At 43.1% G+C, this 16,797-nt stretch overlaps 1 protein-coding gene across 1 annotated transcript in view; it reads right to left on the minus strand.

Annotated features, from left to right (window-relative positions):
* The window catches only part of MAP3K21 (mitogen-activated protein kinase kinase kinase 21), a 60,233-nt gene that overhangs the window by 11,229 nt on the left and 32,207 nt on the right, over positions 1-16,797 (minus strand). Inside the window, exon 5 of the mRNA XM_040242732.1 lies at positions 8,636-8,876. Within this exon, the coding sequence (XP_040098666.1) occupies positions 8,636-8,876 (241 nt within the window). The remainder of the gene's footprint in view (positions 1-8,635; positions 8,877-16,797) is intronic.

Here is a 16,797-nt window from a genome sequence, read left to right on the forward strand (position 1 = left end):
GCAGATTCTTTACCACTGAGCCATCAAGGAAGCCACATTTATTCCTTAACCTGTTACATTTCTACAAGACAATTCACTCTTCATCAACCTAGCATGGAAATGTTCAGGTCTGGTTTTGGGGGGGTATTCATTTCTTTATGCAGGCTCTCATGTTCCAGAAACTTGTATTAAACACATTTTTATGCTTTTCCCCTATTGATTTGGCTTTGTCAGTTTCATCTTCAGGCCCAGTTGGGGTCAAGTGAAACTCCCCCAGCCTAAAGTTAAAAGTGTTTTGTGGCTAAGGTACCTACAAATGATGGTTACTATTATCTAACTGTGATATAGTTAGATACAGGGTAGCTGTCATGCCAGACAAAATGCCAAGAACTATGGGAACATATGAAAGATAAGTAACATTACCAGAGAAAAGAAAACTTTGCAAACTGTCAGAAAAAGTATTGAGAACTTAGAAGCAGGAAAAATAAATGACTGGGTATTCTTTCATTTTGGTGTCGAGCTTAACCTCTGACTAGTTTTCTACTGATGAGGCTATTTTTACAACTCAGTAGAGACAAAGGTTAACTTATAGATTTTGTCTGGTGATGATGCAAATAATTTTTGCCTGGTGTGAAAGAGAATCCCAAAGGTTATTATTTATTGCCATAATGGGCATTAACCAAGTCTGTATTTAGCCTAGCAATCGAATGCTAATATTTCTTTATTAAATTGACCATAAATACTAAGCTCCTCAAATCCCCATGTGAACCAGTTTACATGGGTTCCCCATTAATATTAATTAACCAATATTAATTATTAATTAAATAAAATCTTTGACATGTTCATTTTATGTTTGCAAGAAAGCTATAATTTACCTTATTGTATAAAATAATTATACTTTAAAGAACCACAAGGTATTGAATGAGGAGTTTGAATTTGGTAGGCAAGACAGTTATCCAATTACTTATGTGAGAAATCTGAAGCTTTCCTTGATATTGAGTTCTCCCTGACCTTCCACATCCAATCAAACACAAAATATCTTGTAAATTCTGTTCTGTATTCTTCTTAGAGCTATTGTTGAGTCAGCAAACTGCACATGTGAAGCCCAACTTACCACTTACTAGCCACATGAATTTGGGTAAAGTAACTTCATCTCTGTAAGTCACAGCGTCTTCATTGACAAAAGTGGAAAAAAGACTGATTCCTACTCCGCAGGACAGTTAGGTAGACTTAAATACAAAGAAGTACAGAAAGTACTTGGGCTTCCCAGGTGGCTCGGCGGTAAGGAATCCTTCTGCCAACGCAGGAGACTCGGGTTCCATCTCTGGAGGAGGAAACTGGCAACCCACTCCAGTATTCTCTCCCGGGAAATCCCATGGACAGAGAGGCCTGGTGAGCGACAGTCCATAGGGTCGCAAATGAGCTGGACGTGACTGAGTGACTAAGCATGGAAATATACTGGAGCATGAAAAATACTCAACACACATTAATGACAATTCTTGTTCTCTCCAGCTCCACCACCACCACCATTTCACGCTGAGGCTGCTACAATCCTTAGGTCTATCTTCCAGCAACTCCACTTGACCCCTCTGATCTACCTCACAGCAGCCAGAGGCTTGCTTGCTTAGTTTTTATTTATGGCTGCGTGGGTCTCTGCTGCAGCATGGACGCAGCAGTTGTGGCACAAAGGCTTAGATGCTCCAAGGCATGTGGGGTCTCAGTTCCCCAACCAGGGGTTGAACCTACATGCCCTGCACTGGAAGGCAGATTCTTAACCACTGGACCACCAGGGAAGTCTCCAGGGGCATGCTTGTCATTCCCTGTTTAAAGTCCTTTGAAGGGTTCTCATCATTCTTAAAATTATAGATCAAAATCATAACATCCCCTCTAATTCCCTGCAAATCTGATCTGGGTTGTTTGTGCCACCCCGTCACTCACCATGATCTAGGCAAGGGGGCAGCAGGCTTTTCCTAAGAAGTGCCACACAGTAAATACTGTAGTTTCTATGAGCCACACGGTCTGCTGACGGAGCGGGAAAGCATTCCAACAAAAACGTAAAGGCGTGTGTTCCAGTGCAATGCTGCTATGGACGCTGCAGTTTACCTTTCCTGCAAGATTCATGGGTCAGAAAATCTTTTCTAATATTTAGAGTGTATAAATCGTTCTTTGCTTGTGGGCTACAGGAAAGAGGTGCGAGGCTGAATTTGGACCAGCACGTAGAGTCAAGCCATAATGGTCTTTTTTCAATTCCTGAAAGAAACCAAACTTCTTCCCATGTGCTTCCTGCCTGTTCTTTGGCTTCCCTTCATTGGTGGGGCTTCCGAGGTGGCTCAGTGGTGAAGAATCTGCCTGCCAATGGAGGAGACGTGGGTTTGATCCCTGGCTGGGTCGGGAAGATCCCCTGGAGTAGAAAATGGCAGCCCACTCCAGTATTCTTGCCTGGGAAATCCCATGCACAGAGGAGTCGGATGTGCTATAGTTCATGGGGTTGCAAAAAGTCCGACATGACTGAGCATGCATGCCAGACCACATATTTGGCAAATTACTACTTTGAGTCTCAATTTAACTTTTTCTTCTTGGGGAAGCTAGTTGTGATTGCTTTAGTCCAGGAGACATCACTCTACTAATCACTGTCACATGACTTTTCCTTCAGAGTAATTAATAATTACAGCCAAAACAAAAGAACATTTGTTTAATTATTAGCTTAAAACTCACCCCCTCCAATACAACGTCAGTTCTCTACTGGGAGGGTTTTAGTTGCCGTCACTGCAACATCTCCCCCAAATGGGCACAGGGCCACGCACAGGAAAGGTGCTGAGCAAATCTCTGCTGAATGAGAGTTTTCTCTGTTTGAGATTACAGTATTCATGAGGGCAGAGATCACGTTTTGAAGACAATGCAGATAGACGTGAAGTGCCAGATGGGAGCTCTGTCCCCCTACCGTTTAAGAAAGAATGATCTGAGGAGGCAAAGCGGCTTAAGAAAGGGAAAGAATTGATGCAAGAAAACAGTTCATCAGAACAGACATCTAACTGAACTAGGGGGAAGGGAAATAAGTAGGAAAAGAAAGAAATATTCTCACCTAAAGAGATGAAACAATTTAGACCAAAGAGCTTTATAAAGGTTCAGCTAGCCTGGTGGCCCAGTGGTAAAGAATCCAGCTGCAGTGCAGGAGCTGCAGTAAATGTGGGTTTGACCCCTGGGTCAGGAAGATCCCCTGGAGCAGGAAATGGCAACCAGCTCCAGTATTCTTGCCTGGAAAATCCCACGGACAGAGGAGCCTGGTGGGCTACAGTTCACAGGGTCACAAAGAGTCAGACACAACTGAGCACGTACAAGCAGATGGAAGTTTTTGTAGCGAGAGGAGCCTGCAGCCCAGAGTGGAAAGCATGCATGCTCGCGCAGGCCTCAGAACCAGAAGAACAGAACCAGGCCACAGCACCTGAATGGCAAACCATGAAGGACGAGTGATGGGACAAGAGGCGACAGTCACAGGCCGGGGAGCCACCACGGAAGGCTTTAAGGCCAAAGGCAGTTGCAAAGGCACAAGACTGGATCTTAATAATACCTAAGATTCAGAGTGCTTCTGGTCTTCTGAAAAAAAACCAAATACTTGTACTCAGGGGGAAAAAAAAGAGCACTCTGTGCTTTAAACATACACAAAACATTCTTTATGATAAACATCCTGTTCCTATGAAACAGAGAAAGGTTGATTCTGTCCCAGTTACAGATTGAGGAAAACTCAGGCTGAACTGTTAAGGGGTCCTGACTGATGTCCAGTGTTTTTCTGGACTGCTTGCTAGACCTGTTCTCAAGGTATCTGCTCAAGGCAGATTATCATGTAGTCCACAGGCTTTTGATTAAACCTGTCTATTTTCACTGGCAATATTTATGTTTCATGAAGGACACTGACACGGCTCAGTGGGAACGCTCATCGTACACTAAAAGTTTCAGTATTTGTTGAAAAGTCCTTTGGGGGCTTCTGCCTTCTCTCTCTAGGCATGTACACACACTTGCTCACATTCACGCACACCAGGCAGGTGAGTGTGGCAGGCCTCTGGCTCTTGTGAAGTGGTTGAAGTTAGAACACCATGGCTTTAGAGACATACCGACTCCCAAAAGTTTCAAAACCTCTTTGATCTATTTTATATGTTCTAAAAACACAACCTGGGTTCAAAACAAACATAATATAGGAGTGATATAAAGTGGTCACAGTATAAATGTATCTGCCACAACCATTCTTTCTCTCTCTACAAGTTCCAAGACTGCACACAATTTAATTTACCACCTCTTAGATTATGCCGCCTCATTGTATAAGCATTCATCTTCCTTATTAGGTAGCTATGCAGGATTGTCAACAGGAATAATTGTATTTGAGTTTTCCAGCAATAAATCATTCTAGCTATAAATAGCCATAAAATGAAAAGCTGCTATCAGTGATTATGAAGGAAAAAGTACAATGATTAGATAATTATTCAAATTTAGTAACAATTTTTTGAAAGAACTTTTAAGCAATATTCTGGCTTGTCATCTGAATCAGTCTCTAACCACCAAAATGATTCTTTGCTTAACTCCACCTTTATAGAAGGCTTAGGTGAGTATTTGGCTACTCTAGTCAAAAAGACAATCTAGGTTGATCTCTGTGTGTGTGCGTGTGTGTGTGTGTGTGTGTGAAAGTTGCTCACACACAATGCCCTTGTTACAATGGCTGACCAATTTTTCAAAACAATTGAAAAGAAAAGAAAAGGGGGTATCTATGAATATTATGAAACTTCAATTGCACCAACTGGGTACACAATGCTAGTTGAAGGTTAACTGACCCCCAACCAGTTTAATTCCCAAACAGTACAGAAAGCTTGAAGGAAAAAAATATCTTTAGAATTCTTACCCTAAGGGAATACCTCCTACTAGGAGAACCTGATTTTTCCTCCCCGTGCCTTGAGACCAGAGCTCTCTGGACCACTTATCTTATCTAGATCATCTCTTAAAAAAAAAAAAAAGAAATGAAATCTTTTAAAATTTTCTTATTTTCAACTGTTATATACTATTAGTGAGTTTTACTAGAACAAAACGAGAAATATAGACCAATGGAACAAGACAGAAAGCCCAGAGATAAACCCACACATCTATGGGTACCTTATCTTTGACAAAGGAGGCAAGAATATACACTGGAGAAAAGACTGTCTCTTCAATAAGTGGTGCTGGGAAAAATGGACATAGCTGTCTAGTTTTTACACATAGCTGTCGTAAAAAAATGAAGTTAGAACTCTTCCTAACACCATACACAAAAATAAACTCAAAATGCATTAAAGGTCTAAATGCAAGCATACATACTAAGAACCACTTCGTAGGAGTCTCAGATACATTTCTAAGAAATTCCTTAAGCTAGATAGACATGGAAAAATTCCTGCAAAAGGGATTTAAGTAGTTTGTAGCTGGAAAAATAAGTAACACCACCCTCCAATCTGTCATCTACCAGCTGTTTCTTCCTTAATAATGTAGCATGAAATAGTACTAAAATCTGGTAACTCAATTTTCTAACAGATCACAATATTGGAATCCACTAACTCTCTTGAATGTAAGGTACAAATAATTGCTTTCTCCACTGAGCAAAACCACTGAAGGAGAAAAACAATTGTTTTTATAGTTCTGATTCTTTTCTGTGGATCTCTGGATGTGTGTCCTACTTTGGGATACTGTGTAAGTAAACTCTGTGTGTGTGTTGGTGAGGTGGCTTGTAGAGTCGGGGGATTCTAATGAGTTTCCACAGAGGTACCAGGGTCACAGCGCTGTAGCACCATCTTGTGGGCAGAAGAGGTAACTACCACCCTAAACTACAGAAACTGCATTCATGCCTTTAAAATGGTTTAGGATTATAGCAACAGATTTTGAGGTTATGTTTTAACTAGAATCTTTTATTAAGTGGCACAAGGTAAAAAAAAATATGTGACTAAAATGACCCCTCTATTCTCAGAAACAGAAAAGGGAACTAGTACTATCCAGGAATAATATAAATCCAGCAAAAACATTCAAATATATTCACTTTGTGCTGAATAAATGCAAGGTACCAGCCAAGTAAAATTTGAGAAGAACCACCCCAGGAATCCTGTGATACTTTGTTTAATCACTCTCTCATGAAGATTAAAGAATCACTGCAATGATTTCATTGTTTCTCCCAAGTTTCTTTCCCATCGGTTTCTAATTAGCTCCCCTCTCCAAAGTTTCCCCAGGGAATCAGTGAATATTAATTATGGTAATATGGTCACAACACAGATAGAAGAACACTGATATAGCTCAGGACTAGAGAAGAAAACTCACACTGAATGCCTCTCTGAATTTGTCTATTGTCTATATCAAAAGCAGAAAGAAGCCTTACCTTAAACAAAACAGACTATTCTAAATTATGTCTGACATATCAGACAGTCCAGTGAGTTGTCTTTCAAGTTACACTTTGGCTAAAAGCAAATTTTAGAAGAGAACCTGGAAAAGCACCTTTTTTTTCGTTCCCAAAGAGGTCAAAGGTAAAATGAATGAGGACCACATAGCCAGTTCTCACCCCATCAAACCACTTAATCAATGATGTATATACTGTGTACTTCTGACTACCCCACAGCAGCAATTTTCTGATCAATTAAGGACTTCTTCTGTAACCAAAGAAGTCACAATACTTGGCAAGCTGCAAGGATTTCATAGTAAGTATCTTTACAAGACAATGTATACATATTTTATATAAACAAAACTCCTGTTACTGTTATTTAAATCAAATTTCCACGCTATTACCAAACATCTCAGGAAAACACTGGAATCTGTAAAGAGCACTCTAAGATGTAATACATATATAGAAAGACAGATACATACAGATATATACACATTGACTGTGTATTCTCTATAGGCTGGGCTGCCTAGGTGGCTCAATAGTAAAGAATCCACCTGACAAGCAGAAGACATATGAGACTCAGGTTCGATCCCTGGGTCAGGAAGATGCCCTGACCAGGAGAAGGAAATGGCAGCCCACTCCAGTATTCTTGCCTGGGAAATCCCATGGACAGAGGAGCCTGGCGGGCTACAGTCCATGGGGTGGCAAAAGAGTTGGACTTGAACTTGACTGAAGCAACAAACACCAGCCCTACAGGGGCAGCCAGCTCTTGCTCTGTCATCATCCTTCCCTGTGAGAAAACTACTGCAAAGCACAGAGGGACATTTGATATTACCTCACTCAAAATACAACACATAACATCAAAGAACCTAACTTTATGAATTGACATATGTTTGCTATTTTGTACTCTGTTTAGTTTCTCCCAACATGTAATCCATTTCAGTTCAGTCGCTCAGTTGTGTCCGACTCTTTGTGACCCCATGAACCGCAGCACGCCAGGCCTCCCTGTCCATCACCAACTCCTGGAGTTCACTCAGACTCACATCCATCGAGTCCGTGATGCCATCCAGCCATCTCATCCTGTGTCGTCCCCTTTTCCTCCCGCCTTCAATCTTTCCCAGCATCAGGGTCTTTTCCAATGAGTCAGTTCTTCGTAATCCATTTATGTTATATTGCAATGATTTAAAATATTTTTTAAAAGGTTGCCTAGAATTACTGGTTTACTTCCCTCGTGGCTCAGCTGGTAAAGAATCTGCCTACAGTGTGGGAGACCTGGGTTTGATTCCTGAGTTGGGAAGATCCCCTGGAGAACGGAACGGCTACCCACTCCAGTATTCTGGCCTGGAGAATTCCATGGCATACAGTCCATGGGGTTACAAAGAGTTGGACGTGACTGACCAACTTTAACTTTCACTTTTATACCTCAATGATTTTGAACCCTTAGATGAAGGTGGGTGGTCATCGAGGCACTGAATATACTTTGCTAAGGGTGCAAACAGCAACCTCAGTGCCCCAGATAACAGCCAGCTCCTTGTGGAAGCAAGAAATTGATGTTCAGATTTTAAAAGGTAACTGTAGCCTAACAATTGTGATGACTAATGAAAAGTTCGCTTAAATTACGATCTTAAAATATACCTCTGTTTCTTAAGTTTCAAACTTTGATTTGGTTAAAAAATTACGTAGGAAGTTTAACTTAAATGTTCCATTTGACTTATTCCTCTCTCCCCCCCGCAAAAAAACCAAAATCCTAAACTGTTGTATCATGCTAATTACATAGATAAATAAATAGCTCTTTGCTGCTAATTTACTTTGAGTTTGTATCTCTCAGTGTACTCCACTTTTCTTGCTATTAGGATTACAGACAGAAATTTGCCACTGGTGGGGGTCAAAGAAATCATTCCATTGCTTTTGTTTCTTAATTGTTTAAGTATTTTGAGTAAGACGTGTTTGTTCTGGATTTTCACCATGTTGTGTAGTGCTGGTTCAATGCAATCAGCTAAAGAGAAATTCCGCTTTGATTTCCAAAGGAGTAAACAATAACGTCATTAACAGGAAAGGGTGCCTGCAGTCAGGTACACTGCTTCTGGTCCCCTGCAGTATGCTCCCTTCCCAGGCTGCTTCACACGTGAAAACTCACTAGGTCGTTACGTTCTGACCAGGAACTGAAGCAAGAGGTGAAGATGCTCAGTCATAAAATCTCACTCCCCCGGCTCTGATGAAACAAAGCAAACAGGAGGGACGACCACATAAGTCTGAGGGGACGTCGGGGCGGGACCGTACCTGAAGGTAAACTGATGCGATGGCCGTCTCTGAGCTTCAGGCGGCTCCTCTTAAACTTGCCCTTCCTCTTCTTGACGTTGGGCTTCTCCTGATTCAGCTGGAAGATGAGGATGTTGAGCTCTCGCTCCAGCACGTCGATCTCCCGTGCGGCCAGCTGCTGCTCCCGCCGCCGGAGCAGCTCCTCCTGCGACTTCTGCTGCAGGGCGGCCCGCATCAGCTCCTCCTCCCGGGAGCGCAGCTCCTGCCGCCGGGACAGGGGACAGGATCAAGGTCACTGCAGGCCTCCTGGAGCCTCCCCACTGCCGAGACAGGCCAGGCTGGACCCCAGCTCACCAGGGGCTCACACAGGCTCCATCTGGCAATTCTGGGGTGTTTCTGCTTTGTTTTGGGGGTGGGGAGCAGAATGGCTTATTTAATCCATGGCTCTTATTTGTATGGAGAAGGCAGTGGTACCCCACTCCAGTACTCTTGCCTGGAGAATCCCATGGATGGAGGAGCCTGATGGGCTGAGGTCCATGGGGTCTCTAAGAGTCGGACACGACTGAGCGACTTCACTTTCATGCACTGGAGAAGGAAATGGCAACCTGCTCTAGTGTTCTTGCCCGGGGAAGCATCCCAGGGATGGGGAAGCCTGGAGGGCTGCCGTCTGTGGGGTCGCACAGCGTCGGACATGACTGAAGCGATGCAGCAGCAGCAGCAGCAGCTTATTTGTATTAGGGGGCATTAGCATAATTAAGTATTGGGTTTTGAGTCTCACCAGGTGTGCTAGATGGTAAAGAACCCAACTGCCAATGCAGGAGATTTAAGAGATGCAGGGTCAATCCCTGGGTGGGGAAGCCGCTGGAGGAGGGCATGGCACCCCACTCCAGCATTCTTGCCTGGAGAATCCCCCGGGCAGAGGAGCCTGGCGGGCTGCACTACAGTTGCAAGAAGCGGGGCACGACTGAAGTGACGGCAGAGCGCCATCAGGTGTCGGGTTTTGCACCTCACCAGCTGGTTTCTCAGATCTGCCCTCCTTCCTGCAAGGCTCTTTCTGAACGTTTTCTCCACCTTCTTCAAAGCCCAACCCAGAAGGTGGCAGGGAAGCATCCCCCTGGGCTGAGGCACATCCTGTCCACGGGGTGCATGCAGGGCACCCGGCCCCAAGCTCAGGTGTGAAGGGTGTTAAGCTGGGGGCCACCGATCCCGTCTGTCCATGGCCCTTCTAGTTTCATGATCCAAGAGGAGGCACCACACGTCTTTATGCCCGAGTGTACAGACTCTCTCTCTCTGTCTCTGCCCTTTACCATCACCTGACACTCAAAATGTACATCAACACACAGCAGCCAGGAACTGATGTGGAGGGCCCATTTGAAGAAGACCCAGGACTCTACTCAGTGCCCTACATGGGCAGGAAATCGAAAAAAGAGGGGACATAAGCATCCTATAGCTGATCACTTTACTGTACAGGAGAAACTAACACAACATTACTTCAATAAAAATTAGGAGAAAAAAGAAGGCCCATTAAAGCCAAAAGAGAAAGCTTCATTACTTAAAGGAAAATTCTTCTAGTCACGGAAGACTGCAGCAGGTCAGATTTCTTTCCTTAGGGACTTCCTTAGGGTATTTAAGAATTTGCTTAGGGAATTGCACATTGTGGTGGAGAGACTAAGGGGAAAAACAAAGCTAATGTGGCAGGAGTCAGGTGAAGGCCCATCAGAAATGAAAATGCAACAGCTCTAAAAGGATAAGCCACTGGAAAATACAGTCAGTCCACAGAGAATTTTTTAGGATTCCGTGGATGGATGGAAACTATCGCTTCACACACAGATGTCAGGAATTAGCTAACAAAAGTCCCTCTGTCATGACACTTACTGATTAAAATATAACTTCCTCTCAGTTTTGGTTTTACAATTATTGAACGGGTAAGAAATAGAAAATCTATGAAGAATATTTATTCCTATTATAAAAAAATTATTCAATAGTAAAACTGAGAACTCTACAGTTTTTAATCCACATCCCCATTCTTATTCCATTTCTGTAAAGTGTTCCGTTCTTTATCAGAGACATAAATACCTCTTTTGGTGCTGCATTGCTTTCTCTTGTAGATTACCCTGCCATAAATCAAGCATTCACATAGAAAGCCAGGCCTCTGCAAACTTCTATTTACACTGCACCAGACAAGTTCAGTCTTAGAATGTGTGTGTTAGTCGGTTGTGTCTGACTCTTTGAGATCCCATGGACTGTAGCCCACCAGGCTCCTCTGCCCATGGAATTCCCCTCCAGGCAAGAATACTGGAGTTGGTGGCCATTCCCTTCTCCAGGGGATCTTCCTGACCCAAGGATCGAACCTGAGTCTCCTGCACTGCAGACGGGTTCTTTACCATCTGAGCCACCAGGGAAGCCCAGATCCTAATGCCAAAAACTTTGTGAGAAATTCCACCTTCTCAGGCGGAGCCCTGGGCTGTGAACTTAGAGAGCTACAAGCTTGGTGTGAACATGTCACACTTCATAAGAGCAGGGCACACTTTCCAGAGGCCACCTCAAAAGCACTGATGTGAAGAAACACTGCAAGACAGAGGCTCATGGAAAGAAGGAGAGTTGAGCCATGCGACTGGAGTCATAAGGGAAAATAAATATGGGGGAGCATCCTCCGGCAAATGAATAAGGTAATATCAAGAAAAAAAGGAGAGTCCTAAAAATAAAGGTTCTTTATGTGGATCAATTCTGACCTTACGGTAATTCTACCAAAGTAGACCGAAACTCACCTTTGAAACATTCCTTCAATTCGTTTTTTTCTAAACAAATTTCATAAACAAAATGATGAGAGAAATGATTTCCTTAAGACCAATCACTATTCAAATCAGTTCTGCTAATATGTATCAGCGGATTTATGAGAAGAGACCGGTATTTCATTATATTGTGCCAAATAAAAATAACTATTTATTACTTGAAAAGAAAAAAAGAAAGAAGAAGAAAACACTAGCTGTTTAAAACAATTCGGAATCCATTATTTAACTAGTGGCTTTACAGTTTGTTCAAACTAGAGGTTTTACTATAGTGTATTTGGGGACAGAGGATCATTCCAGTCAACTTCTAATTCATTACTATCTGCCCTCTGTTAAGATATTACTTTTCAGGGGTGTAGATAACAACCCAATTAGCTATTGTGGAATGAAATGGCATAAGGAAGAGATAAAGGCTGTAAGTTCACTTAGTCTTTCTGTGTTCTTGCTACAGTAATCGAATAAGAAACCATTTTTAATTCCAGGTCTCAAACTAAAGTGTAAACCCCTGTGCAGTGACTTTATAAATTAAAAAAAAAAAAAAGTCACTTGGTTCGTAAGACTTCATAAAAGAAAAAAATAAGATCAAAGAGAAAGTAGCCAAGTACTCTTCCTTCTGAAGGAGTTTTAAAGCATTCAGAAGTATAAGAAAAAAACACAGTCTGGGGTATTAGAAGCCCTTTGGATTCTCTGAAATTATGAAGCACACAAAAACATTCTTTCGGTCGCTGAGATTACTAGGCAGTGCTGTGTGTTTAATTGCTTGGCACAGGCCATTCTAGTAATGGAAAACCCAAATTCCTGGCACTAGGTGTTAATCATTAACAGTGACAAGCCTTCGTATAGTGGTTCAAAGACAGGTGCACACACCCAGTGTACAGAGACAGACATGCAGAGATAAGAAGCCAGGAATTTGGGGAGGAACCGGTATCTATGGAGGCCACAGTTTACTGAATAACACAGAGCACGGCCAAGTCACTGACCATTAATTCCAGGTCTGACGCCTCCTACCTCAAGCAATCAGTGAACAGGAAAGGGAGATAGGGCACATCTACTGTGCTTTTGACTCCATCAAAAAAGATGCAACTTGAAACCTTCCAGCAAAAAAAAAAAAAAAAAAAAAGACTATATATCCTTTAATTGTAAACCAAAGACCCACAACATACTGTAAATGCTGTATTTCAAAAAGCACTGCACAGAAGTCATATATATATAATAAATATATCATAAATCATATATATATATATGTAAAGATACCACTGTAGTATATTGCAAAAATGAACCCAAAGAATAGCAAAGAAACTACTTATAAGACCTCAACATGGAGAAAGCAGACATACAGTCTTAAAGCATTCTTTTTTGATTTTCTCACCACATATGATAAGAACTGAGCTTCCCTTGTGGCTCAGCTGGTAAAGAATCCACCTGTAATGCAGGAGAGCTGGGTTCAATCCCTGAGTTGGGAAGATCCCCTGGAGAAGGGAAAGGCTACCCACTCCAGTATTCTGGCCTAGAGAATTCCATGGACTGTATAGTCCATGGGGTCACGAAGAGTCAGACATGACTGAGTGACTTTAACTTATGATAAGAATTAACTCACTGGTTGTGCCTCTCTCCTACAGTTTCATATATAATTATCAAGTTTAAAATAATAAGAGTTAGTTATTAACAACATCACTTCCAAATTTTAAATTCTGTGATGCCAAGTTTTATTTTTCCTCCAAGTCTTCTTCCATTTCCCAAATGTTTTTTACTTTTGCTATTAAGCATCTCATTTCAGAACTCCTGAAAACCATTTGGGAAGGGGTAAAAAAAAAAAATCTTAAAAACATGTTAATAATATCACTGATAGTAATCCTTCAAAGAACTGCAAGGCTGAAAAAGTAATGCACTCAGTCATTTTCCAGCTCAGAGCCCCATTTCCCAAGCACCTGGGCTGGGGATGGGGCTGCGGGTGCTGGCAGGAACCTGCCCGGCTTCAGTCAAAGCCACTGCCTTCCTTGTTGCAAGCTGAACACGCACACTTGTCAGCACTTAGCAAGCAGCACGCAGGCCTGAGTCCTCTGGACACCTCGCTCGTGGAAGCCCACGCCACCCCGAGGAGGGAGACAGCGTGGCTGGGACACTTTGTGGGGGTGTGGGAGGATGGCAGGGCAGTCTCCGTCAGCCAGTGGCAGCGCCCGAACCCCAACCAGACAGGCTGGCTCAAGTCCTCGGTCCGTACCACTTTGCTCGACTGCTAGAGATTCTGGCATTCTGCTAAAGACTTAACACAACACGGGGGCAGGGCCGGTCACGGTTTGGTGAACTCCTGCGTGCACACCCCTGCCGTCTACCTGAATTCCTCGAGGGCAGGGCCAGAACAGCTGGAGCGGGCTCAACTGCCCTCCTGCTCCGCTCCAAGAGCTGGTAAGTTGTTGAGACCCGATCTTCATGCCTGGAGCACTCACTTGAGAGGCCCCCTACTTCTGAACCCTGAACAACCGGAATATCTCTTCTCCCTCACCTGCTAAAAAGTCCCTCCAGCACCGAGGACAGCCCCGTACTGCCCAGCCCCCCTTCTGCATCCGTTTCTCTTCTCCGAGGGCTCAGGCGTGCAGGCCCCTCGCATGTCCCTGGCCGTCCACCGGGGGGAGCTCTTTAAGACGTGGTGCTGTGTGTCTGACTCTGTGATCCCAAGGACTGTCATCCACCAGGCTCCTCTGTCCATGGGATTCTTCAGGCAAAAATACTAAAGTGGGTTGCCATGCCGTCCTTCAGGGGATCGTCCCAACCCAGGGATCGAACCCACATCTCCTGTGTCTCCCGCACTGCAGACAGATTCTTTACTGCTGAGCTACTGGGAAAGTCCCTTTAAGATATGGTGTCCTCGGTTGAACGTGATGCTGATGATGTGATCTGAACAGACTCAAACAGGATGACTGTTTCTTATTAAATGAGCTCTAGGTACTTATTAAGGGAGTCAGGGTCTAAGGTTGCATTTATCAGTTTTGAATTTTTAAACTCACAAAACACTGAAAAATCTAAGGAAGTCAGTAAATTATGTAGAAGTCTACTATTTGAAAAAATGGCTTACAAAAAAGAAAAAAAAAAGGATTTTAGCAGTTTACAGATTTCCCTCTAACCTTTATTTTTAACTAGCTAAAATTATGAAATATTTTATATATACTACAACTAGAGAGAACAGCAAATACTCATACACTTACTATCAATATTTAACAGATGCTAAATTTTTACTGTATCTGTTTCAGATCTGTTAAAGTCCTCTGTGCATCACAATGAATCCTATCCCCTCACCTTCAGACCTGCTGTACTTAAGTCGTATCCTTTGTATCCTTCCTCTGTCTATACTTTGCTCTTCTGTACATTTGAATAATACTGTTTTATGTGGTCTTATAAATTTATACAATGTGATTATCCTTCTGCAACTGCTTTCTCTGCCCAATATTATATTGTCTGAGATTTAGATGGCACTAGAATCCACTTGCCAAAGGAGACGCAAGAGACACAAGTTCAATCCCTGGGTCAGAAAGATCCCCTGGAGAAGAGAACGGCAAACCACTCCAGTATTTTTGCCTGGAAAACCCATGGATAGAGGAGCCTGGTGGGCTACAGTCCACGGAATCACAGTCCAAACACGACTAAGCACTCACTCACTACTATCCATGTTGAAACATACAGCTGGAGTTCATTCATCTAAGGACTGTACAGATTTCTACTGTAAGAATATACAATAATTTAGGCATTTATTTCCCTATTAATGGATATTGGGGTTGTTTCCAGTTTTTCATTATTACAAACAATACTTAAAAGTGAATAACCTTAATTTCCTTGCACATACGTGTGGAAGTTTCTTATATATAACCAGAAGTTAAACAGCTGAGGTGTCCGCTGCGTAAGATTCAAAATAGAATTCATGGCATTTACATACTTTTAAATCATCTTTTCACTGAAAAAATATGACAGTTGGAACTTCCCTGGCGGTCCAGTGGTTAAGAATTTGCCTGTCAATGCAGGGGACACAGGGTGGATCCCTGGTCCAGGAAGATGCCACATGCCTCAGGTCAACTAAGCCGCATGCACCAACTACTAAGCCTGTGTGTCCTAGAGCCCATGCTCCACAAGGGAAGCCACCACAGTGAGAAGCCCACGCTGCAGCTAGAGAGTGGCCCCAGCTAGAGAAAGCCCGCACACAGCGACGAAGATTCAGCACAGGCAAATATTCTTTAAAATGACAATAATAATAAGTACTAATATCTCTCACCTATTAAGACATACATTAGGAACCTGTAAAGAAATTCTACTTAGGTATTTAATATATCTATGGAACATCTACCACGTGCCAAGTTCTTTGCTCAGTGTTACAGAGGAGCGTGACCAAGGATAAAACAGAACAGCCCGTGAACTTAACGAGTAGGAAAGGCAGACCAAGGACGACACAAAGAAGCAGATAATAATAAAGTATGGCCCAGTGTGGCTGTGATAAAGAAAGTGCCGGACGCTGTGACGCTCTATGTGGTGCAAAAGATGAAGGGAAGGGGGCTCTGGGGCCTGAGGATGAAGCAGCAGCAACTGTGAGGACAGGGTAAGCCAGGCCAGGGGCAGACAAAGAATATACACAAAGGCCAAAATGCAGGAGAGCGGCACTAGAGGAAACAGAAGAGTTCAGGCTGGCTGGGGACAAAATGAGGCTAAATGTGGGAGAACAGAGGATGTTATGAGGAAAAGGAGTTGGCCACTGAAGCGAGGTGGTTCTGGTTTGCATTTTAGAAGTGTCACTGGTGTGCTGAGGGGCTCAGTTAGGGGAGCAAGGCTGGGTGCAGGGCACCCAGGTAGGAGGCTGCTGCAGGGATGCAGGTGCTGAGTGAGGACCACAGGGGTCAGGGGAGTGAATTACCACTGATGGTCTTTGTCACAGGGGAGGCCACATCTTCAAGACCTTTGAGACTGGGTACCTATGGGAACAATATCTCATTACCAGACAAAGGAAGCAGGAGGAGGGACGGCAGATGGGGAGTGAGAAGCAGGTTCTGACTTCAGTGGTTGACGGGCAAGGGTTACTGGGATAGCACATCAAGCCCCTTCTGAAAACTTGTCAGTGGGATCCAAACCCTTAGCCTGGCGGTCCAGGATACAGGATGCCACATCGCAGAGCTCTCACACTTGTCCCAGCACACAGCAGACATTCAACACATTTGCTGAGAGGAAATTGTAACATGGAAACTGACAACAATTTCCCCAAAGATATGCTTTTAAATTGTTTTTGTTTTTTTTTTTAAAGAGAAACATTTACTGTTGGGGGAATACCCATGACATACCTTGTATTAATTCACAATTCAGCCTGGTAATAGCAGAAGTAAGCTACTCACAGACTGAATTTAGGTGTAAGGTATCTTG

This window comes from Oryx dammah, unplaced genomic scaffold (assembly GCF_014754425.2).
Source record: "Oryx dammah isolate SB20612 unplaced genomic scaffold, SCBI_Odam_1.1 HiC_scaffold_6, whole genome shotgun sequence".
NCBI lineage: Eukaryota > Metazoa > Chordata > Mammalia > Artiodactyla > Bovidae > Oryx > Oryx dammah.